This window comes from Pleurodeles waltl, chromosome 7, assembly GCF_031143425.1.
Source record: "Pleurodeles waltl isolate 20211129_DDA chromosome 7, aPleWal1.hap1.20221129, whole genome shotgun sequence".
NCBI lineage: Eukaryota > Metazoa > Chordata > Amphibia > Caudata > Salamandridae > Pleurodeles > Pleurodeles waltl.
In genome coordinates this window covers 1,036,308,500-1,036,335,953 of record NC_090446.1, presented here as the reverse complement: position 1 = coordinate 1,036,335,953, position 27,454 = coordinate 1,036,308,500, and the positions used below count along the sequence as shown (strand labels likewise).

The 27,454-nt window shown below is 46.3% G+C and overlaps 1 protein-coding gene across 4 annotated transcripts in view; it reads left to right on the top strand.

The window, feature by feature from the left end:
* The window catches only part of CEP112 (centrosomal protein 112), a 1,991,189-nt gene that overhangs the window by 1,076,929 nt on the left and 886,806 nt on the right, over positions 1-27,454 (top strand). For all 4 annotated transcript variants that reach the window (XM_069199882.1, XM_069199881.1, XM_069199883.1 and 1 more), the window contains one exon: positions 8,270-8,405. In XM_069199882.1, coding sequence (XP_069055983.1) covers positions 8,270-8,405 — 136 coding nt within the window. The remainder of the gene's footprint in view (positions 1-8,269; positions 8,406-27,454) is intronic.

The window sequence follows — 27,454 nt, the reverse complement described above, 5'->3', positions numbered from 1 at the left end:
CGGACCAGGTTCTGTTACCCAGAATCCTTTGCAAACCTCAAAATTTGGCTAAAAAAACACATGTCCCTCACATTTCTGTGGCAGAAAGTTCTGGAATCTGAGAGGAGCTACAAATTTCCTTCCACCCAGCGTTCCCCCAAGTCTCCCGATAAAAATGATACCTCACTTGCGTGGGTAGGCCTAGCGCCGGCGACAGGAAACACCCCAAAGCGCAACGTGGACACATTCTAAATTTTGGAAAAAAACAGAGGTGTTTTTTGCGAAGTGCCTACCTGTAGATTTTGGCCTCTAGCTCAGCCGGCACCTAGGGAAACCTACCAAACCTGTGCATTTCTGAAAACTAGAGACCTAGGGGAATCCAAGGAGGGGTGACTTGCGGGGCTCGGACCAGGTTCTGTTACCCAGAATCCTTTGCAAACCTCAAAATTTGGCTAAAAAAACACATGTCCCTCACAATTTTGTGGCAGAAAGTTCTGGAATCTGAGAGGAGCTACAAATTTCCTTCCACCCAGCGTTCCCCCACGTCTCCCGATACAAATGATACCTCACTTGTGTGGGTAGGCCTAGCGCCCGCAACAGGAAACACCCCAAAGCGCAACGTGGACACATCACAGAAAACAGACCTGTTTTTAGCAAAGTGCCTACCTGTAGATTTTGGTCTGTAGCTCAGCCGCCACCTAGGGAAACCTACCAAACCTGTGCATTTCTGAAAACTAGAGACCTAGGGGAATCCAAGATGGGGTGACTTGTGTGGCTCGGACCAGGTTCTGTTACCCAGAATCCTTTGCAAACCTCAAAATTTGGCTAAAAAAACACGTCCCTCACATTTCTGTGGCAGAAAGTTCTACAATCTGAGAGGAGCCACAAATTTCCTTCCACCCAGCGTTCCCCCACGTCTCCCGATAAAAATGATACCTCACTTGTGTGGGTAGGCCTAGCGCTCGCGACAGGAAATGGCCCAAAACACAACGTGGACACATCACATTTTTTCATAGAAAACAGTGCCTACGTGTGGATTTTGGCCTCTAGCTCAGCCGGCACCTGGGTAAACCTAGCAAACCAGCGCATTTTTGAAAACTAGAGACCTAGGGGAATCCAAGATGGGGTGATTTGCGGGGCTCTGACCAGGTTCTGTTACCCAGAATTCTTTGCAAACATCAAAATCTGGCTAAAAAACACTTTTTCCTCTCATTTCGGTGACAGAAAGTTCTGGAATCTGAGAGGAGCCACAAATTTCCTTCCACCCAGCGTTCCCCTAAGTCTCTCCATAAAAATGGTACCTCACTTGTGTGGGTAGGCCTAGCGCCCACAAAAGGAAATGGCCCAAAACACAACATATTTTTTCACAGAAAACAGAGGTGTTTTTTGCAAAGTGCCTACCTGTGGATTTTGGCCTCTAGCTCAGCCGGCCCCGGGGGGGGGGGGGGGGGGGGGGGGGGGGAATGCCCTAAAATAAATTTGACCTCCCACCCCCCCAAACCCCCCCTCCCCAGGTGCGACCCTTGCCTACGGGGTCGCTACCCCTGCGTGACATTGGCGCCAAAAAACAAATTCCCGGTGCCTAGTGGTTTCTGCCCCCTTGGGGGCAGATTGACCTAAAATCGACCAATCTGCCCCCAAGGGGGGCAGAAATGGTCTAAACACAGTTTGCCCCCCAGGGGAGCGACCCTTGCCTGATGGGTCGCTCCCCATCTCTAAAAAAACAAACATACAAAAAAAAAAAACACACAAAAAAAATTTGCCCTGGCGCCTAGAGGTTTCTGCCCCCCCCCCCCGGTGGCAGATCGGCCTAATAATAGGCCGATCTGCCCCCAGGGGGGGCAGAAATGGCCTAAAATAAATTTGCCCCCCGAACATCCACCCCCCGCCCCCGGAGCGACCCTTGCCTATGGGGTCGCTCCCCCTGCGTGACATTGGTGCCAAAAAACAAATCCCCGGTGCCTAGTGGTTTCTGCCCCCTTGGGGCAGATTGACCTAAAATCTACCAATCTGCCCCCAAGGGGGGCAGAAATGGTCTAAACACAATTTGCCCCCCAGGGGAGCGACCCTTGCCTGATGGGTCGCTCCCCATCTCTAATTTTTTTTAGAGATGTGTGGGTAGGCCTAGCGCCCACAAAAGGAAATGGCCCAAAACACAAAAAAAAAAAACACACAAAAAAAATTTGCCCTGTCAACAAGAGGTTTCTGCCCCCCCTGGGGGCAGATCGGCCTAATAATAGGCCGATCTGCCCCCAGGGGGGGCAGAAATGGCCTAAAATAAATTTGCCCCCCGAACACCCATTACCCCCCCCCCCCCCCCCCCCCCCGGAGCGACCCTTGCCTACGGGGTCGCTCCCCCTGCGTGACATTGGCGCCAAAAAACAAATCCCCGGTGCCTAGTGGTTTCTGCCCCCTTGGGGCAGATTGACCTAAAATCGACCAATCTGCCCCCAAGGGGGGCAGAAATGGTCTAAACACAATTTGCCCCCCAGGGGAGCAACCCTTGCCTGATGGGTCGCTCCCCATCTCTAAAAAAAAAAAACCAAACAAACAAAAAAAAAACACAACATTTTTTTTTGCCCTGGCAACAAGAGGTTTCTGCCTCCCCTGGGGGCAGATCGGCCTAATAATAGGCCGATCTGCCCCCAGGGGGGGCAGAAATGGCCTAAAATAAATTTGCCCCCTGAACCCCCACCCCCCCACCCCCGGAGCGACCATTGCCTACGGGGTCGCTCCCCCTGCGTGACATTGGCGCCAAAAAACAAATCCCCGGTGCCTAGTGGTTTCTGCCCCCTTGGGGCAGATTGCCTTAAAATCGACCAATCTGCCCCCAAGGGGGGCAGAAATGGGCTAAACACAATTTGCCCCACAGGGGAGCGACCCTTGCCTGATGGGTCGCTCCCCTTCTCTAAAAAAAACACCAAACCAATAAAAAAAACACAAAAAAAAAATTTGCCCTGGCGCCTAGAGGTTTCTGCCCCCCCCTGGGGGTAGACCGGCCTAATACCAATAGGCCGATCTGCCCCCAGGGGGGGCAGAGATGGCCTAAAATAATTTTGCCCCCCCCCACCCCTACCCCCCCCCGGGGAGCGACCCTTGACTACAAGGTCGCTCTCCTTGTGTGACGGCGCAAAAAAAAGATCCCTGGTGCCTAGTGGTTTCTGCCCCGCTTGGGGGCAGATTGACCTAAAATCGGCCGATCTGCCCCCAAAGCTGGCAGAAATGGCCTAAATACATTTTGCCCCTCCAGGGGAGCGACCCTTGTCCAAGGGGGTCGCTCCCCATCTGTAAAACAGAAAAACAAATAAATCCCTGGTGCCTAGTGGTTTCTGCCCCCCTTGGGGGCAGATCAGCCGAATCAAAATAGGCTGATCTACCCCCCCCAGGGGGGCAGAAATGGCCTAAAATAATCCCCCCCCCCCCACCCCCCCCCAGGGAGCGACCCTTGCCTAAGGGGTCGCTCCCCTTGCGTGAAATTCACGCAAAAAAAAAAAACTCCCTGGTGTCTAATGGTTTCTGCCCCCCTTGGGGGCAGATTGGCCTCATCAAAATAGGCCAATCTGCCCCCAAGGGGGGCAGAAATGGCCTAAATATAATTTGCCCCCTAGGGGAGCGACCCTTGCCTAAGGGGTCGCTCCCCACCTAAAAAAAAAAGAAAACATAACAAAAAGAAAAAAAAAAAAAAAGATCCCTGGTGCCTAGAGGTTTCTGCCCCCCCTGGGGGCAGATCGGCCTAATAATAGGCCGATCTGTCCCCAGGGGGGGCAGAAAAGGCCTTCCCAAAAAATTGCCCCCCCTGGGAGCGACCCTTGCCAAAGGGGTCGCTTTGTTGCGTGACATACGCGCGCAAAAACAAACTCCCTGGTGTCTAATGGTTTCTGCCCCCCTTGGGGGCAGATTGGCCTTATCAAAATAGGCCAATCTGCCCCCAAGGGGGGCAGAAATGGCCTAAATATATATTGCCCCGTAGGGGAGCGACCCTTGCCTAAGGGATCGCTCCCCACCTAAAAAAAAAGAAATCATCACAAAAAAAAAAAAAAAAAGGTCCCTGGTGCCTAGAGGTTTCTGCCCCCCCTGGGGGCAGATCGGCCTAATAATAGGCCAATCTGCCCCCACGGGGGGCAGAAAAGGCCTTCCTAAAAAAATGCCCCCCTGGGAGCGACCCTTGCCCAAGGGGTCGCTCCCTTTTGCCAATTTCAAGGAAAAAAAAAAAATCCCTGGTGTCTAGTGGGGTTTCAAAAGCCGGATTGCAAGCAATCCGGCTTTTGAAACCTGTGAGAGACTTCAAAGGGAAGGAAATACATTTCCTTCCCTTTGAAGCCTCTCGGGGCCTCCCCCATGGGATTGAAAAAGAAATGCAAAAGCATTTCTTTTTCAATCGCGCTGGAAGCTCTGCTTCCAGCGCGATGGGGGAGACCCTGTGACTAATCAGCGCGCGCTCGCGCGCTGACGTCACAGGGGGGGTTGGGGGGGGTCGGGGGTGGGAGGGGAAGGGCTTCCCCTTCCATCCCTGACTTGGGGGGGTGGGGGGGAACCCCACAGAGGGAGCGAGAGCGCTCCCTCTGGGCTCTGTGCACAGGACGTAATGGTTACGTCCTGGGCACAGCAGCACTGTGCCTCAGGACGTAACCATTACGTCCTGGGCACAGAAGGGGTTAAAAAAAGGTTACTAAAAACAATATCAAAACTATTTCTTTTGGCAAATTCAGCAATCATCTCATAACCCTTTATGCACGTGTTTCCAGTGCTAGTCGGGCTTCTCATACCACATATTTATATGTCCTAGGCAATTCCAATGCCCATGCTGAAGCACCAAGTGGCTGCCATATTATAAAGGTCTTGTTACCTACTGAGTATTCCTATGTCATTTGGAAAATCAAATTATCATGGTTTTAACGAGGACCTTGTGGTGCCATAGAATGGAACATTAAGATTACAAATTATCTTTAATGCATCCAAAGCAGTGTCTAGCAATAAATGAATCCAATATTTGCTGATAAAACACAGAATTTGATCTTTTTTACCATGATTTTCCTAAAAGTGCATCCATTGCATACTGCCTTTCGGTTATCTATTAGAAAATGGCTACCAGGTTACTTGATGCTTACTCTAGAAAGATTGCATTAATTTACTGTCTCTCCTCAGCTGCCATCAAGATAATCTCTTCCCTTCTTCCCTGGCATCTTTCTCTTCTGTTCCCGCGCTTGTAACATAAGAGCTTCTTTTTGATGGATACTTCTAACTGCAGATTTCTCACCTGCCGCATATCCCCAAGCACCAGCCTGGATCCAGGCAATTTAAACAGTATTACTTTCCGTGCCTATAGGTGGCACTGAGCAGCTCAATGTCCACTTCATTCCAACCTGGAAGAGAGGAGCGGAGCTGCATATGAGCACCAGCTCAGCATGCTGACATCAGTTCCTTACTTTCTGCACCTTGTGCTTAGATACAGAGCTCACTCACAACTTTTAGATTTACAGTATGCAAGGGAAGTATGTTCCCTCCTAAAACTAAAGACTTTAAGACTTGTAGAGACTGTTGCAAATGGATGTCTGTGATAGAACCCCACAGGATCTGCCTCTGGTGTTAGAGTTTGGTGCATGACTCTAAGTCCTGTGAGGAATGTGCCCTTATGAACCCAAAGGTGATCCAGGAACGGGATGTGGCGCTTAACATCACCAAACTCCCGAAAGAAGCCTTGGATGTCACAAGGGCATGGACCTGTTCAAGGTCCAAGTCTTCTGGTATGTCAATATTGAAGTGGAAGCACAAGAATACCAAGCAGCCCCAGTCCTCCCAATCACACCCTGAGAAATCGCAAAGACTCTGAAGAGCTGGTTCTGGAACTGATACCAAAGGACTTCAAATTCCCAGGTCCATGGGTGACAACTGCAACAGATTAACGACTTTAGTGAAGCCATTTTGCAAATTTTCCCAACCATCCCTCCTCCCTCTAGCGTACCTTCGGACCCCAAGGTTATGCAAAGGCCTCCAGTCGGATATCACCCATCTGTGGCTCTAGAACCCATCTCAGTTTCTACTCCAAGACCAGAGTTGTCTTTCATTTCGGCTTCAAAATCCATTCTGATCTCCTTGACATCAATGCCGGCACCAACGTTGCTGGCACCAGAGAAAAACGATTCCTATAGTCATCTCAGACTTTGAGCCAATCTTGGCCTCTACCGAGTTCGCCTCTCAAAACCATACAGTCACACCTGACCCCAGTTCGTTCTGACTCAGACAGAACCATACCTTTATCTCTGAGCCGTACCCCGGTGCTCAAAAAACCTTTCAGTTCAGGCTCTGATCAGAGCCAACAAGGTTTTGATGATGACAATGGTGATGAAGGGATATTTTCGCCAACATTGTTATGATGATAATTTATATCTGGAATGACTGGACACCCAATGGGCTATACTCTTCCCTATACATTGGGTTGTGTTCTCTCTCTGCGAGAAGATCAAGCCCAATTGATTGTCATCGTCCTCCACCACAAACAGAATATGTCTGCATTCTTAGCAGAATAGTTTGGTCATCAGTCCAAATCCTCTGACGTTCCTTCTACAAGCGAAGAAATTGAGTGTTGTCAATTAGATGCCTTCTGTAACGGATGTCATTTTATCGGCTCAGAAACCAGCTACTATGTCATTCTGTGCTGGCTACTGGGTTAAGTTAACTTTTTGTTCTGAGTCCTTTGGCTTAAATCCTTCTAAACTCGTTCTTCTAATGTTCTGTTTTATTCATATTGTCTCTAGTGGTGTGGTTCTGGAAGGGCCTGTTGTATGTATTTCAGGTATTGACTATTATTTTCCACAGTGGGATCAGTAGCAGCTATTGATCTTTGAAAGTGGTGGGCCGTAATACTTCCCTGAATTACAACAATTCTTCTAAAGAAGTTGGTTCAAATAGTGCATTTTGATCAAGAGCAGTAGGCTCTAAAAAGGCACTCACTAAATAGTATTTTAATCGTGTTCCATTCCAATGAAGTCTGGTGCTTCCCAGGAGTTAACCCGCCGTTTTTTCCAAAATGTGCAGAAGTTGCCTCTGCATTTCAGTATTGTGTCCACTGTGCCAGGTCCAGCAATTTGTCATGGGTGCCCCCTTAAGCCAAGAATTGTGCACAATATGCCAGTGCAAGACTTTTGCCATTGATGCCATCCATAAACCATGAGTGGCAGGTAGGTACAAAATGATTTGAGTGTGCGAGGGCCAGCATTTTGTCATGGATGCCTAAACCTCCTTCTGATATGCCATGATTGTCTTTCCTAAAGCCCAGAGTAACCACAAGCATACCCTCGGTGCCCGTTGTAGGAAGAATTACCATTAGTAGGCCAGTGAGAGGAAAGTTACCTCCAGTATGCCAGCACCAACATATCCCTATGGATACCCTATATTCCAAAATGACCTCTTATGCTGGAGCCAGCGTTTTGTCATGGATGCCTCAGTAAAACAAGAATTACCTCCAGCATGCCAGGGGCACCCGCTTGTGTTTTCCCGCTGCCTCCCTTGTGCACCTTCCACCATGATTCCTGTTCCTCTCTTGCCTGTGTGTTTTTGTACTGCACCCCTCCATGTTACGTTCACTCCTGCGTGCTTCTCTCCCCAAACCTTACGTCGTTTGCACTTGTGTATTCTTCAAGTGCTTCTTCCCCTTCACACCTGCCCACTCTTCTCCATCGAGTGATGCGTCTGTGCCCCCCTGCTGGTCATTGCTGCCCCTCGCACACTCACAGGCTTTTTTGTACATTTTTATTTTTGTCGGACGACCAAAAAGTGCTTATGCTCTGTTTGTTTCTTTTATTTCTTTTTTTTTTATACATATATATATTTACCCATCACTCTAGTATCAGCAACTATAAAATTGATGGCACCACCTAATTTTGTAAGTACACATGTTTAATGAAGCATTGGCGCACCTAAAAATGTGTGGCTTTTTTTTTTTGAAGTCTCAAAGGCAAGGTCTGTTGGTTTCGCCACTGCTTGTTGTTCATGTGATCTGAGGACGGGAATCAACTTTGCCTGGGTATTGGTTTGATGCGAACTAAAACTCAGCACTCCTGGCAGAGAGGAAAAGTAAAGTGTTTGTTCTGGATAGGCCTTAGTGTCCAGGTGCATTGTTCCCGTAATTTATTTTAAAACATCTTTTACTTTTATTTTAGAGAAGAAATAGAAAGCTGGCAACAATGTTAAACGTAGGGGGTATGGGGGCTACCAATACAAGTGTGTGCTTATTCTTTATTTCATGATTTCAAAGCTGAAGATCTTCAATGTGTTTAATGTGTCTTTTTAGGGAAAAGGAGGAACAGTTGACCCGAGTGACAGAGATACAGAGGCTGCAGGCCCAGCAGGCTGATACTGCCTTGGAGGAGTTTAAGAGGCAGGTGGAGCTGAACTCACAGAAAGTCTACGCAGAAATGAAAGAGCAGGTGAGGGGATCACATTGCCAGCCTCTCTCTGACTTTTCCGCACAGTATGGTGGCACATTCTGATCTTACAATGCCAGGAGCCTGCCTCAATAGAAGCAGTTCGACTTCAAAATCTTTCACGTTCCACTGTCTTTGCATGGTAGTCCGAAAAGAAAGACAGCCATTGATTTATTTTTAGAACAGTCACAACTGGGCTCTTACTGTGCTACCTACAACTGCACGAAAGATGCAATGTGGCATTGTTGTTGGCTGTGCTTTGTAGTTCGATGGGGTTTGGCTCGGTAATTTGAGCTCAGGTTTAGACTGCTTGTTTAGCTCAGTTCTCTGCGCCGATTTGCACAAAAATGCATTGGGAAGAAATGAAAAGTTTTGTTGAATTCACCCCGTAAATTATTTGTTAAAAATATATCTATCTCATTTATATTGATAATGCATCTCTGATTTATTTTCTACCACATACATCCTAACGTGGAGTAGTTTTTGTCAAAACTAGCATGTTCTATAAGTAGGTACTTTTTGAAGCCAGGAAGAAAGGACATAGCGAGATCCCATTTAAGAAAGATAAAAAATCTTAGCAGTAGTGTCTGATGGATGCACAACTAAAGGAGAGGATTGAGGAGAGGATTTAATGGATTTTAGTAGGTAATGTGTGAGCATGCCCTCTATTATAAGCAATTCTTATATTTTAAAAATGTACCCTCTTAGCAGTCCTTAGAAGTTTAAGCTGCCTTGGTAGTGCCTGGTGAACAAGGCTTACTTCCAGAGATCGTCTGTTTCTGAACATGCTGGAATTCTGGTATGTATTTTATCGATGGCATAATCCTGACATAAGAGTAGGCACTTCCAAAGCACTAATTGCTTAGTTTGGATAATTAAGATTGGTCTTAATTTTCAAGCAGAAGGTGCAGAATTTGGGAAAAACAGATTTTCTCTATCACATAAATAATAGTTTGTCAGAATATCTGCTTACCGGCAAGAAGGAGAATTTTCTGCAGTTTTCTAGGTGGTTGATAGAAAGTTATCCGATTGATATTTGCAGTGGTTTTAGTGGAATGAAAAAGTGGGTAACCACTGTTGCTAAAGAAACATAATGAGGAGTCCTTTGCAAGAGGCATGGCCAAAAACATGTACTGTAACCCTGTCCTTGATGCATCGTGAGCATTATTTAAATTCCCCTCTCTGCTTTCTGTTAGAACATTAAACCATATCACATGACAGTGAGCACATGCATCTAAAAATAGTCAGACCTATTGTCTTTACCATTGCTTTTTCGCACACATTTGTATTAAATGTAAGATAAACGAGCAACAGTGAAATTGTTGTGATTAATTAGAACTGAATTGTGAGATTCTGAAATTTTTTGAAAATCGGAGATTGTGGATTAAACATTAGCAAGGTCTGTGGACAGGGGAGTGTCCTGTGTTTCAAATACTCCCATTCTCCTGTTCACTTTCCCCTGCTATCCCTCTCTCTCTGCCTTAGTCACTTATGCCCTTTTCTCCTCACATCTATTTTCTGGAATTCCTTAACTGGATGTCTCACACTTCATCTTATCCACTCTCCTTTTGCATGTACTTCTCCATACACAAATATCTTTTCCCATTATGTTGTCAATATTTAGACAGCTATGTACCTCCTGCACATAATCTCCAATAAAACGTAATTACAGTTGCCATATTTCTAACCTTTGTTCGCTGCTCTCTGAACAGAGGCCAAGAATTGACTGAGCATGTAGTTTGAAGTGCTGTATGAACCAGTGACAGCAGTGTGTGAAACTCACACTGCCCTGATACTCAACTCCATAGCTCTCAATTGTGCCCATTATTAAAATATCCATCCACACTCTGTTCTCACTCTGACACCTGACAGTTTGCAGTATGTACTGTAAAGTACTTATGTGTTGCTTGGAAAACAAACGTACAGAAACACAGGTTCTAGTCATGGCCGAAGGGCTATCTGGCTATCCTATGTCAATCTATGTGTTTGAAATCCCTGATTAGATCGCCATGAGTGAAGACGTTTCTGAAATGTTTATTTTAATTGTCCCTCCTCAGTGCTTAATGTGTTAAATAATGAGTGCTGTTACTCAAAACGCAGCACAGAAGACCGTCCAACACTATAAAATGTCAGCACGTCAAATCCCAAGCCTACTTTAATCCATTGCCAGACACTCCATGCTCCTTTATCCTCACTCTGGTAGATTCCTGCTTTCTGCCTTGGTGAAGTTTTTTTTTGTGTCTTTCTCTTCCTCTTCCTGCCCGTTTGTGTGTTTCCCTCTTGTGCTCTCTGGAAATCTCTGATGAGGAAAAATAAGTGCCAGTCTCAAAAAATGAATGGCAATTGCCCCAACAGCAACCACTGTTTCAAATTAAGCATGGTCCACCCTATTCTTTTTAGTGTTCCTTAGTGGAATTCAAGCCGCTTTTCTAACTTAATTGACGGCATCATGTTTTGAGCTGGTGCATAGTTGCTGCTTTGCATTCCTATAACAAAGACATTTGTGGCAGTAACATTGGCGCATAGAGTCAGAACTTCAGGCCATATCAGTTCATCTGCCTTTTACAGCTTTCTAGCTGAATAAGTTGGTTCTTCAGACTCACCTAGCCTTCTAACTCAAATTGTTTTCTGCATTTCATATGGCTTAGGCTATTTCTCTTCCATGTTTCTTCTGTCCTCTACGTCCAACCAAGGAGGAGGTGCAGCTTCACAGAGTGGACCCGAGGCACATGTTGTAATACATATTCCACACTCTCAGGACAGAGTAGATGATCAGCTCTTTGTGGGCTTTGCTGGATCTACGAATAGCAAAGCAGTGACCAAATTCACCATTTCGTGTGAGGTCAACTTCTTTCTCAAGAACTGCTATGCGGTGGTCAACCTCAGATGCGTTCCACTGGCTGTTCTGGAGATGGCCAAGACACATTCATGGGCATGCATTGTAGTGGTTAATAGCTTTTTAAGAAAGAAATCTGACTCCTCCCTAGGATGCTTCCAAAACAGTAGGGATAGGGCTTGTGCACTGGACCTAGCCTCCTGACCATGGCAATTCTACCAACGAAGTAGAATATTTAATCGCAACTCCAGGGCAGTACTGTCACAGCAGAGAAAACCTCTTCAGCCTTTCCGGACAGTTATACTGTTCCTTTTGTGGTAGAGATGGATTTAGGGAATGGCACCAATAGCAGCAGATGCAGTCTACACCATCTTCTGCTGCCTCAAACTACTGCCACTATCCTTCCATTCTCAACCAATTATTTTGAGGTGGCGAGGGATCTCTCATGTTCCCCCATGCTTGATTACTTTCTTGCTCACTCCACTAGATCCATGAATGCCTTCATGGCCTCCTCCAGGTGTCTCCTGGTTGCTGATATCTTCCGGATGGCTGTATGGTAATCTTTGCATACTTTTTTGAAGCACTGTTTCTTCAGGCACATAGTGACTTTTGGCTGAGCTGTGTCTCTTGGCTTCCTTGAGTAACCAGCACTACTAAATCCTAACTCCAAGGGAGGTATTGCTTTGGGACTCATTTATAAGGTGGGGAATCGGCTGGAAAGTGTTTCTATCAGAAAAAGTTACTTACCTTTGGCAATGCTATTTTTGGTAAATACATAATCTTCCTGCAGATTCTTCATTGCCCACTCTTATCTGCTGATGAATTAGTGCTGTGTCCAATAAAGTCCCAAAGTATGCAAGCATGTTATGTGCTTTATATGCTACTTGTGTTGCTCTCTTGGTGCCTCTCTGCATCCTTGCTGTGGTGCTGAGAAAGTCCATGAATTGATGCTATTCTGCCAGTTGACACTTAATACATTGGAGCCGCGTAGCACCACCTGGTGATGATTCAGCGCCACTGTGGAGGAAAGGTTTTTCAGACCAGTCTGAATCCTGGAGAGATAACTGATAAAGTGAGAAGTCTGCTTGAAGTTTATATATGCACAAAATATATTCTTCATAATGTTAAGTAACTTTTTCTACTGGTCATGACCCGAAAACTAGGCATAATATGCTAGCAGCTAGGTTGTTCTAAATGTCTTTTTAGTGAACTGTAATGCAGCTGTCTACCATCTACAGAATAATATAAAGGACAATTTTATATTCCCTCCATCAATTATACATATTTGCAGGTGAGTAGTGACAAAGTAGTGAGCGATATCTGGTGCTAGGCACAAGTATTAACCAACCATACTGTTGTGATTCACTTGGCCTGCCGGTCCTAAACCCATGTTGTGGTTGGGACAGAACATCTAGTCTTTAACCATAGCGATTATGCTTCTGGAACTGTAAATGAACGATATGGTATGTGCAAGTTTATTCTTTGTTTCACCTAATCCCACAACCATTTTGTGCTAACTGGCCAATAGCAACACGTTTTTTTTTTTTTTGTTTTTTTTTTTGTTTTGCACTTTGTTCACTTCAAAAGCATTAAATCACTAAACGGTCCCAAAGTGTTCCACTCTTTTGTAGGTCTTTTTGCAGATGTCATTGTTTACTGTGGTATATGATCTTACCCCCCATGGTACTACATCTTTTTACCAATCATGTTTTTATCGTGTGCTGGGCTGAAAAACACTGGACAAGGATCAGCCGAGAAGAACACTAATGCAGTTGTCACCATTTCGACGTTAGGCACAATGGCAGTTAGGGAAACGCATACATATGCCATAGCTGCATATGTATTTTTTAAGCAGGTCAGAGACAGCTGATCTTAGCCAGTTATGTAATGTTGCATACTCCTGTATGTCCCCAGCTGTGTATTTGATCTTTTACTGTGTTTACCTACCTTTGTACATTCCCTGTGCTTCATTCCTCTATATAAATAATTGTATCCCCATCATTCCTGCGGCAAGGCAGTATCATACATTTGCCAACATCTCTTCATCAAACACCTACAGCTGAGCCTTTCCCAGCAATTCTTACTCTGTCACTGACTCCTTGTTATAGAAGCACACCTCTTTCAGAATATGCTTGCCATGTTTACTGTCTTTATGTCAGGTTATAGACTGGATCAAGGCTTCTTTCTTGACTTTAGTGGTAAATTACACTAGCATGATTTCTTCCTGTAGTCCTAATGCCACCTAAGCAGAACAACAATGTGGGGTTAGCAGATGTCCTCAAAAAAGGTTGCAAGGGAGTAAAAAAACATAAAGGGAAAAAAACCTCCAAAGACTAATGAACAGCGGCGGCTCATCTACTAAGACAGAGGAGCGTCGTCCCACTACTTGTGGGGAGAAGAAAAAATAAAATAATAATAACGGAACGTTATTATCATTTAATTTTTATCTGGAGCCAGGTTGGGGGTCGGAGTGGGGATGAAAGTGGGCTGGAGGAGAAGTGGTTTGTTCACCATAAGTGTGCATGTTTGTTTGGCCTGCCATGTTGGGCCGGCCAAACAGACATGCGCCCTTAACATTTCTCCACCCGGCTATATTGCACAGCGGTGAGAAGAAAGTGCACACGGTACCACTCCCTGTGTGAGCGTCAAACGAGGCTGCTTACACCAATCAGGACACTGCTGTCATGCTGGTGACAGCAGCACTGCCTTGGCTGAGGGGAGTGTGGAAGTCAGTGTGCTTCCGAGAAGAGTACCAGGACAGAGGAGACGAAACTGCCTCCAGACAAACCAGTTAAGTGTTTTTTTTTTTTTTTTTTTTAATGTATCCCCCCTCCACTCAGCCACCACTGCTAATGAATGAAGATATTTGGAAAAACAGATCAGGATTTACTGTGACTATGAATACCAGGACACTAAACTACTTGGAAATGGAAATGAATCTGAAAGCATGGGACTAGCAGAAGATCCTTGAATCCAAGAAAAATCTTGTGCGGGGAAAAACGATAGGATAAAAATCTTGAACAAGGAGCAATAAGTATATTGAAAAATAACATTGGCTGTGCACGTTCCTCTGAATTCAGCAACCTTTTATACTAAAGAAACAGTAAGCAAAATCAGAAGCATTATATGAGCCATCTTGGATCGGAGAGCAGCCTTAAAAATTCACTGCACTCCCTGTCTTGAATTGGGAATAATGATATAGTCCTGCTCTGCCTCTTCCTGGAGAATGATGGCTCAAAGAAGGCGCAAGGAGAATTCCAGAAGATAATTAAATGACTTATTGAAATATGTGAGCTTTCCCAAACAGCTTTTCCTCATAAGGTGTTCCTTTCAAAGATTTAGGTTTTTACTCAGATTTTTAAATCCAGAACACAGTTCTTGTGTCATTGAGACACAATAATTAATAACTTTGATATATACCTACAGTATGTGATTGAGACTTCTAGTTGCAGATTCTTTACCTATGAATTTTCCCCAGGAGTCAGACAGGAAACCCATTTTTTGGATTTAGCTTTTTTACAGGCAAAGTGTCTGATTACACGCCGCTGGAAATCCTTGACTGCTCTAATAATATCCACTTGGAGAGGTGAAGTATGGAAACTGGGATCTGCGGAGAGTGTTGCGCTGCTTAGGGAAGAGTGCAGGGGTCTATGTAAACATTCAATAGCCATGGCCTGGGACACACTATTAGAACAATTTCAGACACGTGGGAGTGACAGTGATTGATACTACTCAAACCAAGTGCTGTTGATTTGACTTTTAAGTATTGCTTGGATTAGCATGTTGTCCCTCTGTCACAAATTAGACAGTACAAGTAGACTTTGCGATAAATTCTACTCTATTTAGTGTTACCAACACCTTATATATTCTGTACCACTAACCATAGATACGCCTTTACTCATCGGAGGTGTCAGGCTCAGCCACGGGGGGAAAGGGAGCAACTTCAAGTTCATGGACATGTCTATCCTGAAATTATTGTATTCGTAGTCAATGTGGGACCTTTACTGAGTAAGCGAATGTGTTGTTGTGTACTGATTTCTGTGGAACACATGATGTCTTTTCTACTTAAATATTGAAACAGATGGTTGTGTCCCGAATTACATGTGATATGATTTTAGTATTGTAAAATATCTGTCCATGTGTTAAAACAGAATTAATAAAATAAGTTTAAAAAAAGGTGGCGTCGATCGGCTCCGCATCCATCATCGTCCGTGCCGGATATGATGTCACAGGTCCTATATAGGCGCCACCCCCAACACGCTAACGTCAGTTTTTTTTCACGCCAGCCAGCACCGATCCAAAAAGAGCTGCCCCTCAGTCATTTTTTGACTGCCTTTTTATTTTTTGTTGTACTTTTTGTCATATATATTCAAGGTTTCGACTCCTGATGCATCGAGGAAGACTGAGTTTAAGCCCTGCGGTTCCTATCATCTGATAATGTCTGTAACTGATCTGCACCTCGTGCATCTTTTGGTGCCTGGAGCGCAACCAGGACCTGAAGTCATGCTCCGAGTGTCAGGCCATGCATTTGAAGGCCTTGAGGGAGTAGTCTCTGAAGCTGATGACTGTCCGATGCTTGACTCCGCACAAGTCAAGATCCAGACAGATGGAAGGTCCCGGGGTCAGTCCTGAAGTCCTCCATCATTGTTGTCCCATTCCAAGTCCTCGGGGCGATCAGGTAAGCCGAGGCACAAGAAGAATAGCAAGAAGTCGAATTCTCCCACTTCTCCTCGTCGGTTGGCCAACAAGACAATGGAGTGTCAACTTTCTAGGCCTAACTTTGTGGAGCTTTTGCCTGGATCGACTTCATGCCTACCAGAATTTACAGGATTCAAAGCGACCCCTGCTCAACTCAAAAAGGTTTATGAGGCCATGTGCCTCATTTGTTGGGCAGTCCGGAAACCACTAGAGTGCCTTCAAGTCCCATGGAGTCAGAAGGGGCCCCTTTGGGATCCACGCCTGCAGCTTCGGCCTTGGTGCCGAGGGCCACCCATGGTTCCATCCCTATGTCTGGACCGATGTTGGTCCCGGTGCCGCCTGTTTCCCCAAGGCGGCACCATCCCCATTCTCATTGCTGACCCTGAAACAGAGCAAGATGGACGTTGTTCGACGCCGACTCCAACGTCGGCAGGAGCATTGCCTCCTATGTCAGATCCTGAGACCTTTTCTCATAGGCTCAGTTACAGTGAGGAATGGAAGGAGTCGCTGGATCCTTTAGAATACGAGCTCCAAGACCCTATGGACTGACGTACAGACTTGGGTGAGACCGGCGGACTGGATACTTCTCCAGATACTTCCATGCTTTCTTCTCCTACCATGGCTATGGAGGAGAGAGCTTCCTATTCCATGGCATTGAGAAGAGCAGCTGCGGTCTTGGACCTTGAGTTGCCTTCGATGGCCATCAGGGCTAACCTCCTGACAGAGATGCTTCAACCTGGAGCTTCCCCCTCAGAAACCATGCTCCCCTTTGATGAAACCCTCACGGATGTCCTACTAGGTACCTAGTCCAAACCCAACACAGGGGTTCCTGTGAACAGGACAATGGCCTGCTGCCATCGCCCCGCTCCAAGGGCCCAAGCTTGCTGCTGACGCAACACCCCACCCCTGAGAACTTGGTTATTCAAGCCTCGGCTTCACAGGGTGCCTTCCCTTTTGCAACCCCTTGACCCCCCGCCCAGATAGGGAATCCAAAATGTTGGAAACACTTGGAAAGAGGATTGTTTTCTTCCATCAGCCTAGCATTTTGGTCCATGAACACTACATGCCTTTTGAGCCATTATTCCTATATGCTGTGGAATATGGTTGCGCAAGTGCTGCCACAGATCCCCGGGGCTGTACTCTCTCAGGCAGTTGCTGGTGGCAGAGACGCAGGCCGACTTGCTAGGCAAAGCGGTTTTGTCGACAGTGTCCCTGAAAGGCCACACCTCAGGGGAACCCCAGGATACGTGATGGACATGCTCTTTCATGGCACTCACCTCTTCGGAGACAAGGCAGACTTGGCGCTCAAGCTCTTCAAGGATTCTCGAGCTTCAGTTTGGTCCTTTGGCCTTGTGGCGGCCCCTCATACCCCTCAATCTGCCTTTTGCCCCTTTTGTGGCTATGGAAGGGGCCTCCAACCGTGCTCATTTGCAGCCACCCACTGTACCGTGCATGCTGCCCACCCTCTGCGTGGCTGAGGGTGTGGGATCCACTGACCTCCTGGGTCAGGGAGCCCGCGGTCAGGTCAGTCTGCACGCTCTCTCCCTGCAGCAGCCTTTAAGCCTTCCTAGTCGGATTTCCCATCAAGGGTCAGTCGAAGGCAGGAACCGTCATCACCTGCTCCGCTGGTAGTCCATCACGTCAAACAGGTGGGTTTTGCACATAGTCTGAAGGGGCTACTCCCTCCCCTTCCAGACTTCCCCACCATCTATGCCACCATCCCAAGACCAGATGATGAGGATCACTCATTCCTTCTCCGTGAGAACTTTACGGCTCTCCTAGCCAAGGCAGCCAAAGGGAGGTTTTGTGTGCCAGAATTAGGTCGGGGTTGCTATTCCCGCTACTTTCTGGTACTCAAAAAGGAAAAGGACCTCTGCCCTATCCTAGCCCTTTGATCCCTCAATCTCTTTCTCAGGAAGCAGAAGTTCAAAATGCTTCCTCTGGTTCAAGTTTTATCAGCCCCAGACCCAGGAAACTGGATGGTATCATTGGAATTGCAGGACACTTATTTCCATATTGCCATCCTGCCTGCCCACTGACGTTACTTGTAGCTCACCATAGGCCACAAGCACTTTCAGTCCACCGTGCTCCTCTTTGGCCTTACCAGCACCCCTTGTGTGTTCCTCAAGATGATGGCAGTGGTCGCAGCTCATATGCACAGATCAGGGATTTCAGTCTTGCCCATCTCGACGACTGGTTGTTGGAGGCGGGCACATCCCTGGATGTCGCATCCCACCTCCTGACTACAGCAGGGCTCCTGCATTTGCTGGGGTTCGCTATAGATGTGCCAAAGTCAAACCTGACTCCCTCTCAGACTCTTCCTTTCATCTGAGCTTTTCTTGACACAGTGCAGTTTCAGTCCTAGTCTCCTGAGTAGTGAGTCCAAGATATTCACGCTATGATTGCGATGTTTCAGCCTCTAGCTGGGATTTTGCTGAGAATGACTCTGAGGCTGCTGGGTCTCATGGCCTCCTGCATCCGGCTGGTAAAGCATGCTAGATAGCATATGTGGGCTTTGTGATGGGACATGAAGTTCTAGTGGGCACAGCATCAGGGAAATCTCTCCGACAACGTCCAGATCTCGGAGGGGACTACGCAAGAGCTGCAGTGGTGGTTAACGAAGTGCGATTGGGTCAGAGGCAGATCCCTACCCCTTCCCTAACCAGATCTGACAGTAGTGACAGGTGTGTAACTCCTGCAATTTGGTGGCCACATGGGAGAGGTAGAGTTCAGAGGCTTCTGGTTTCCGGCGGAGTCTGGACTCTGCATCAGCCTTTTGGAGCTCCGTGCGATCTGGCTAGCATTGAAGGCATTTCTTCCCTCTGTCAAGGGGAAGATGGTGCAAGTGTTCACTGACAATACCACTCCCATGTGGTACTGCAGCAAGCAGGGCATGGTGGTGTCGTAGACCCTTTGTCAATAGGCTCTGCGCCTCTAAACGTGGCTGGAACAGCAGGGTATATATCCGGTAGTTTAACATCTGGCAGGCTCTCTGAATGCTAGAGCAGATGAACTCAACCGAAAATGTCTACCAGATCATGAATGGTGTCTCCATCCCGAGGTGGCGCAAGGTCTCTTTCAGCCGTGGCTAGATCTGTTTGCCTCTGCAGAGAACGCGCAATGTCAACAGTTTTGCGCTTTGGAGTTTCCAAGGAGGCAGTTGCTCTGCAAAGCTTCTTGTCTCAAGTGGAACTCAGGCCTCCTGTATGCCTTTCCGCCCATGCCACTTCAGCCCAGAGTGCTCAGGAAGATCAAGATCAACCACGCCAAAGTAATTCTTGTGGCTCCAGACTGGGCACAGAGTCTGGTATCCCAAGCTGTTGAGCAGATCCATAGATCCTCCAGTCAGACTGATGGTCATTTTGTGCACAAGTCTATTAACCCTCTTTCTGCTTCTCTTTCTGATATTCTTCTCTTCAAACTTACCCTTGCCCAGCAGGATTCTGCTCTGGGTGCTCTTAAGGGTTATCTCTTTGCTCTGTCTGTCTTCCTGCGGCTGCCTGACGAACCTCTCTATTTAAGTCTCTTATTGTGAATAGGTTTCTCAAAGAGCTTGTACATATGTTTCCTCATTCAACTTTTATCATGCCTCAGTGGGACCTTAAATTTGACTCTCACCTACCTAATGTGTCCTCCGTTCGAGCCCCTGCACAATACTCTCCTCTGGCTACCTACCATCAAGAGAGCCTTTTTTAGTAGTAATAACATATGCCCGGAGGGCTGGTGCAGGTCCTCACAGACAACATGGCCACCATTTGATACTGCAACAAGCTAGGTGAACTGGGGTCCTGGGACTTGTGCCGGGAGGTTCTCCGCTTATGGAAGTGGCTTGACTGGTAGAAAATCTTTCTGGTAGCCAACCATCTGGCAGAGTCTCTCAATGCCAGAGTAGACGAGCTGAGACGAGGGTGGCTGGCAGATAACAATGACAAGTAGCATCTTTAACCAGTGGATTATGCCCTGATTAGATCATTTTGCCCCTGCAGAGACTGCACAGTGTCAACTCTACTGTGCACTAGAGCTTCCTGCAGAAAGAACACTAGGAGGCGCATTACTACTGTGATGGGGCACAAGTCTCTTGAACAACTTCCGGTCACTGCGTCTTCTGCCTCGAGTTAAGAGAACAGACATCTTTAGTTATCTTAATATCCCCAGACTGGGCTATGAGATTATAATACTTAAGCCCCGTGAGCATGAACATTTGCCCTCTAATCTGGCTACCACTTCGGAAAGACAGTTTTAGCAACAGGGGAGGGTCCTGCAGCCTAATGTCTGCAACGTACACCGAAAGTTGAATGCATTTGACCTGCCATGCGCATTAGCTGTTTCTGTCATGGCAGCCTGACACCCTTTGACAAAATCAAACTACTCAGGGTGCTAGGAGAAGTTCCTTGCCTGGTGCAAATGGTGTTTGTTTTATTTTTGGTCCAGGAAGGCCTTGTAGTGGACACAGTTAAGGGTTATCTGTCAGCCCTTGTAACTTTTCTGTGGTTACCTGATCAGCCATCTCTTCTTAAATCACCTGTTGTGATGCATATTATCGATGTCTGCCTCACATGTTTCCCTGAAGCAGTTTGTCATGCCGCAATGGGACTCGAACTTTTTTGTATGCAAACATTTTGGGTCACTTCATTGCCGCTCACTCTAACTATTTATGCTCAAAACAGTTCTCCTAACTGTCCTTACATCTGAGGGGCTTTTGGCGCAACCATCCTCCATCACCTTCTTGCCGGTCACGTTAGTGCTGAGGACCTAGACAGCCTTCTAGCGCGAAGTTGTGACTCCTTTCTACGTTGGCCAAATCCATCTCTACCAATGTTTTTCACTCCGCCAGATCCTTTTAAGAAGGTGGAGAGAATATATTGGCTCAACCTTTAAGAGTATTGAGCTTTTACTTTGATTGCACAAGGGCCATCATGTAAGTGGCCAGCTCTTTGTAGGATTTTCTGAAGCAAAAAGGAGTAAGGCAGTACAGAAAATGACCATGTCAAGGTGAATAGTCCTCTGCACTTAAATGTGCTGTGTGTTGGCTGCGAAACAACCCCCTGAAGTCTTGCATGCTCATTCAACCAGGGCCAGTGCTGTTAGAACAGCATTGACAAGGAGTGCCAGTTCTGGGTAGCTTCCAAGCTGTGACTTGGGCATTTTGAACACATTCACGCTACACTGCTTAATTGATAGCCAGGTCTGATAGGAGGGACTTTTTGACCACTTCGTCCTGAAAGACTACATCTTTGGGAGGTGCTGCTCTACTGTCTATTCTCACAGTGAGTAAAGTATCCATCAAAAGAATAAGCTACTGTTTATGATGAATCTTCTATTTATCTACAGATTTCTCACTGCCCTCCCGCTTCCAGTTCTGTGGCGTGGACTCCTGCATATCATAATGATTACAGGTTTAGGCACACTGTCACCCGCACTTTTTTCGTAGTGATTCGCTTCTGTGGGTGCCGATGGAGAAAGTTTAAGAAACTAACATCAGTGAAAAACAGTGTGGTTCTTATGCAGCTGTGTCCTTTAGCCTGCTTGCCTCATGAATGCTGACTTTGCACTTTTTTAGGTGGCATATATGGCTCTGCAGTGGGCTCTGCAGCAAGAAAACCTGTTGGAGGTCATCCAGGTTTCAGAGGAGACTGCACAATATATGCAGCTTGACTGCAGCCGGACCAGCAATAGACCTCTCTTCTTTCCCCACTGAAGTCTCATTCTGGAGCAATTGAGCTCAGAAGACTCTTGCCCCTGGCAGAAACCCGCCTCAACATAAATCTGTTGGAGCTGCAGGTTACCCACCTGGTGTTAAAGGTTTTCCTGATCCATCAAGTGAAGGATAGTGCTGTTTCTCACAGACAACATTACTGTCATGTTGTGCTGCACAAGCAGGCCATAGTGGGATCCTGTTCTTGGAGGGTGTGCGCCTCTGGAGTTGGCTGGAGAGTCAGGGCATTGCTCTGATCGTGAACCTGGTGGGATCTTTGAAAACTACGTCAGGCAAGCTCATCTGGTGACGCCTGGTGGATGATGAATGGCAATTGCATCCTAATCTGAGGTGGTGCATGACGTCTTCCGATAGTGGGGAGAGCTCAGCTCAGGAAATTGCAACAGAAACACCAAACCCACTGCGTATACCTAACCTGCTTCAATTTAAAGCATCCTAAATATTGTGCAGTACTCTTCTGAATTAAGCAATAACTGCTGATGTTACTACCAAAACCTCCAACAGTGCCATCTACATAGATTCTGCTATCCCAAAACGCCTCAAACTGACAGTATAATGCAGAGGAAAAAGGATGAGGAAAACCACGGAAAAACACAACAGAGAAGTTGAAATTAGCGTTCCGGCAGAAACCATAAAAGCAACCTAAGAATACTGGAAACATGCCTAATATTCCAGAATCAGTTAAATGAAATAAGGATCATGCATATTTACTGAAATTTCAGCAACAAGACTATTATTCCTGAAATCAGGATACCTCATAGGAACTGGAAGAACTCTCAAGACCCTGACAAAGAAATGCACTCTAGATGAATATGCCTAAACAACCCCTCTCACCTAACACATATAAAGGACAACGATGCCTTTACAAATCTGCCAAAAGACCAAATCAGATCTAGCCTACTGAAATATTGATCAGTTATAGCTAATGCTTCTGCCACCATGTCCAGGAGTGACCACATAACAACCACGAACAACTTCACCTATACATTCTCTTTCAAGAGATGTGGCCTTGCTAGCCATCTCATGGAGGGGTGTGTGTGTTTTGTATATCTTGGTTTGATAGAAATTTAGTTTAGGCCTAGTTTTAGTTGCACACTGTATAATAAGAAAAATAATAGTCCCAAGTGTGCCCTATCACTGAAGCTTTTTAATGAGGTGCAGTGTGACTTCTGAGACGGGTAACCTGTATCGTTTACTTATTTTGGACCGATTTTCATCAGGTACTGCACAAGTCTGAAAATCCGAAATCTCATGTTGAAGGGCCGTTCTCCACAGCTGTTACGGGAAGAAATTGCACTCTTGCTGTTGTCAGCCAGCACACCAGTAACTCCCAAGCTCACTGGTCCATCATACACGACAAATACATATTGCCCACACGGCCATGCTCCTCAGCGACCTATTAAACCGTGTTTCCCACAAATGTTAATGTTCAAAATTCGGCTTTTCCAGTGAAAAGCGAGCCACATAACCATGGCAACCAAAAGGTGTTCGGAAGCCGATAACAAATTCTGTCTGGAAGTATGAAGTCTTTCAACTTGGCCTGCAGTCCGCATTTTGAACACTTGTCCTTTTTTCTGCGTTGAATCGCTGCTTCTACTTTCTTTAAAATCAGCTGTGTTAAGAGCAGCAGAGCTGCAGGGCATCCTTTTTTTTCATTCGAGAAGTCTTTCTTCGGAAGCCAAAGAATGGAGCGTCGAGACAATCAAGCAGCGAGAGGTTTTTTTCCCTTTCCTTTCAAGAAAGAAGACTCATATTTTGCCAGGCAGGCCCACGAGGGCAGCAGAAGAGACCTCTGATTTCAAAGTTATCTCTGCCTTTTTATCTTTTATCTGGCGATGTCCTCTACCTCATTAAATATTTAGTTAACATTTCTTAAGTAATAACAGAAAGGACAGTGCGCACTGAACTGTATATACTGAGAATGTTATGGCATCGAGAGCCGTGGAAGTGATGGCGGGCTATAATCCTTGAATATGAAGTCAGACATTCGCACCAGCTTCGTTTCGTTTTTACCTTAGGTTAGTTTTTGTTCTCGTCCGGATCATGGCAGAAGTCTTAAAACAAACATCCTCTTAGGTTGTTCCATTATAATGCTACAAATTTATGAGTGCTGATAACCATGACACCAGGAGAGATGACACAAAAACTGACCTGTCTATCAGCTTTCACTGCTTCCCTTGGGAAACAATTGCCAGTTTGTCAAGGTCAGACCTATCAAGCGCTGCACTCTGTGGTGAACGTGAGTGCCCAATCAACAAATATTGAGAAGAGGCAAGCTCGCTTGATCACCTAGAATCAGCGACCGTCCAAAACAGAGACATTTCTGCCACTTAGCACAAATGTGTAATTAGTATACGAGTGAACATGGGTCCTTGTTTTAGCCTTTTAGATTAGAGTTTAAACTTCAGGGAATGTGATCACCAACAACTGAATTTAGACCAGCTGTCTTGAGTGATAAGCACTCTACACTTAGATCACTGGGCAGTCAAACCTCATTTTATTTATTACCTTTTTTTTTTTGTTGGCAGCACAAATTAATTGAGTACTTGATTCTTCTTGAAGAAGTTCACCTGTTAGAAGCTCCACTTCACAATGGACAAAACATAAGGTATTTTTGAACAAGTTACAATTAAAATGCATTTATCTTTGGGAGTGCAGCAGTCGACAGAGTGAGTTTATAGTTTCAAAGTATTTGCAGCCAGATAAAAACCTGAGTCTTGTAGTAGTGTGAACGTGGACTGACGTGGTGCCTGATGGACGTAGACTCTCATAGGTGGCCAAATATGAGGAGACATAAAGAGCCAAGGTTTGGACATCCAAGTGACATAAGAGGTATGATAGCAGATTCAGACATCAGTCAGTCTGCAAGAACGAGGTAATGCATGGGTAACAGGTGCCGTTTTACAGGGTGCTCTTTGGTTGAAGACCAAGCACATGAAGCCAATTCATGTTGAAAGCCCAGACATGCTGAAGAGGAGGTAATGTTGAGGTTCATGCGGGGCGACTGTGGAGGAGTTGGAAAACTCAAAGGGTAGAGGATCCAGGATCTGCAGTTGTAGCTTGAATGAAGGGGGGCAACACATCTTAGGGAGCATAGTCAAATAGAATATTTGGTCTTGTGGTGACAAAGCAGATAGCTGCAGTATTAACAGACCACAAAAAAGGGGGCAAAGGCTATACACAATCAAGGACACTTTGGCGAAAGAATACAAGAACAAAGCAGCCAGAAAGTCAATAGAGTACAAACAACCTAAAATGGGTGGATGTGGATGTATCATGAGCAGCAAGGATTACAGAAGGGTATAAACTAAAGAACGTTAAACAGAAGTATGCAGATAGCCAATGGGTAATGTAGCCAGTGTGTTTACATACTTCACCTTCTACTCTGCAGGTTTAGAACAGTCTTCACCTGCAGAACAGGAGGTGAGTCTGTGTTTCACGGTATGGGATGCAGGATAAAAAAGAGGCAGGAAAATGCCAGTTCTGGTGCGCTGTAAGCTGCGCCTCCAACAGGTGCGCATTGCTTGGAGATCTGGGTGCCATGTTTTCCTCGTCCCTTTATGGTTCAGGAGTATCTCATGTAGGGACTTAACAGTGTGTTCAGCTTGTTGTCCCTTGGCTATGTCTAATGGTGCTATATACAATGCCTTTGCTAACCACTGTAATTGGCATGCTAGGTAATATATCTCGATATCTGGTGCCGCCTTTCCCCCCTCTTCCATCGGTCGTTGGAGTTTATGTAGGGCTAACCTATGTCGTCCCGGTCCCCAGATAAAGCTAGTTACGATGGAGTCTATCTCCCGGAATGTCGAGCGGGGAACTGGTAGAGGCAGTGTCAAAAAATAGTACATTAACCTAGGAAAATTTTTACCAGCGCCAGGCAACCTGCCACTGATAGGGGTAGTGTCTTCCAGAACTGGGTATCTGTCCCCACCTTCCTTATCGCTCTATTCACATTTCCCTCTAGGAGATCTGCAGGCTTGTGGTAGATATTCACCCCCAGATATCGGAAAGTGGAAGTGGCCCACTCCAAGCACCCTGGGAGTTTGCCACTTGGGGTAAGTGTAAATGTAATGGGAAAATGAGAGATTTCTGCCAATTTATACGCAATCCTGACACGTCCCCAAATCTTTCTAACAGATCAATGGCTCCCGGTAACTCCCTGTCTGGGTCTTCAAGGAAAATTATCATATCGTCCGCATATAATGCTATTTGGTGAGTTTGGCCCTCAACGGTTAGCCCCCTGTAGTATCTTCCCGTTCTTGCCATCTGCGCTAAGGGTTCCATTGTGATGGCAAATAGCAGTGGCGACAGGAAGCAGCCTTGTCTGGTGCCCCTGTCGATTTTGTACGATCTCTATATTGTGCGACCCATGCGTACACGGGCAGTGGGGGTTGTATATAACAACTTCATCCACTTAAGGTAACCCTGGCCCAGACCCATCTGTTGGATTATGATCTCTGAGTAGTCCCATCTAAGACTATCGAACGCCTTTTTGATGTCCACTGCTATGATTGCAGCGGTGCGCAGGTTCAAAGACTGAGACTGTAAGATCTTGATTAGTCTTCGTATATTGAGGGCCGTACTACGGTGCAGAATCAATCCCGTCTGGTCTGGGTGTATCAATTTGTGCATGTAAGGCAGTAGTCCTGTGGCCATGATTCGACTAAGTATTTTATAATCCATGTTAAGCATGGATAGGGGGAGGTATGAGCGCACATCAGTGGGCGGGCAAACTTGTTTCAGCAGCAGTATCACTATTGCTTCATCTGTGGATATGGGGAGCGCCCCAGTCTGCAGCGCCTCTGAGTACATGGCACTCAACCGCGGCGCCAGCAGGTCTATATAGGCACTATAAAACTCTGTAGGTAATCCATCCGCCCCCGGCACCTTTCCTCTAGCCATCGCCCCCACTGCCTTGGTTACTTCTGAGGGGGTGATTGTCTCTCCCAATACCTGCCGGTCGACCTCTTCTAATACAGAAAGCCGGAGATCCCCCAGGCACTGCAATTTAACGGAGTCTTGAGTCCCCAACGGGTGGGTGGGCATATAATAGTGAGTAAAAATAAGTAAAGCTGTCATTTATTTTGCCCTGTCCATAGAGTCTCTTCCCCTCCGAGTCCGCAGTCTCCAACACCATGAAGTGTTGCCGCTGCGGGGCCGAGAACCAAGCCAACAACGCTCCTGCTCTGTCTCCCTCGCATGCTGTCGAGCTACATACTTTTTATAGTCAAAGCATCTCAGTTTTTCAGTAGCCTGTGCAATTTTACCCCTAGTTTCAGATATAATAGGTGCTAATTCCGGGTCTTCGGGCCTCCTGCGTTCCAATCTCCTTCAGTCTTCCTCGTATCTATCTGTCTTCTGTTCTAGGGATTTCCTTACCCCCACCACCCCGGTTATGCAATGACCTCTGACAGTCACTTTGAATGCTTCCCATTCTTGTGCCCGGGAGGAGGCGGTACCCTGGTTGTGTGTGAAATACTCATTAATCGTGTCTCTGAGGGTTTGCCGAAAGGCGTCATCTTCCACTGTTTCCACCCCATGTCACCAGTTCGGTACTCTAGGGCGGTCCCTTTTCCAGTCCAGCATGACCCGTAAAGGATAATGATCAGACACTATTCGGCATTAGTTACTGTACTGTTTACGTCAGGGGATGTCAGAACAACGTCCAGTCGTACATGTAGATCATGTAAGGGCGCATAAAAGGAGTAATCCCGCTCCTGCGGGTGAAGGTGTCTCCAGGTGTCTAGAAGACCCCAATGTTGTTTCCTGTCTGCGAAACCTCCAGCCAGCTTATGTGTA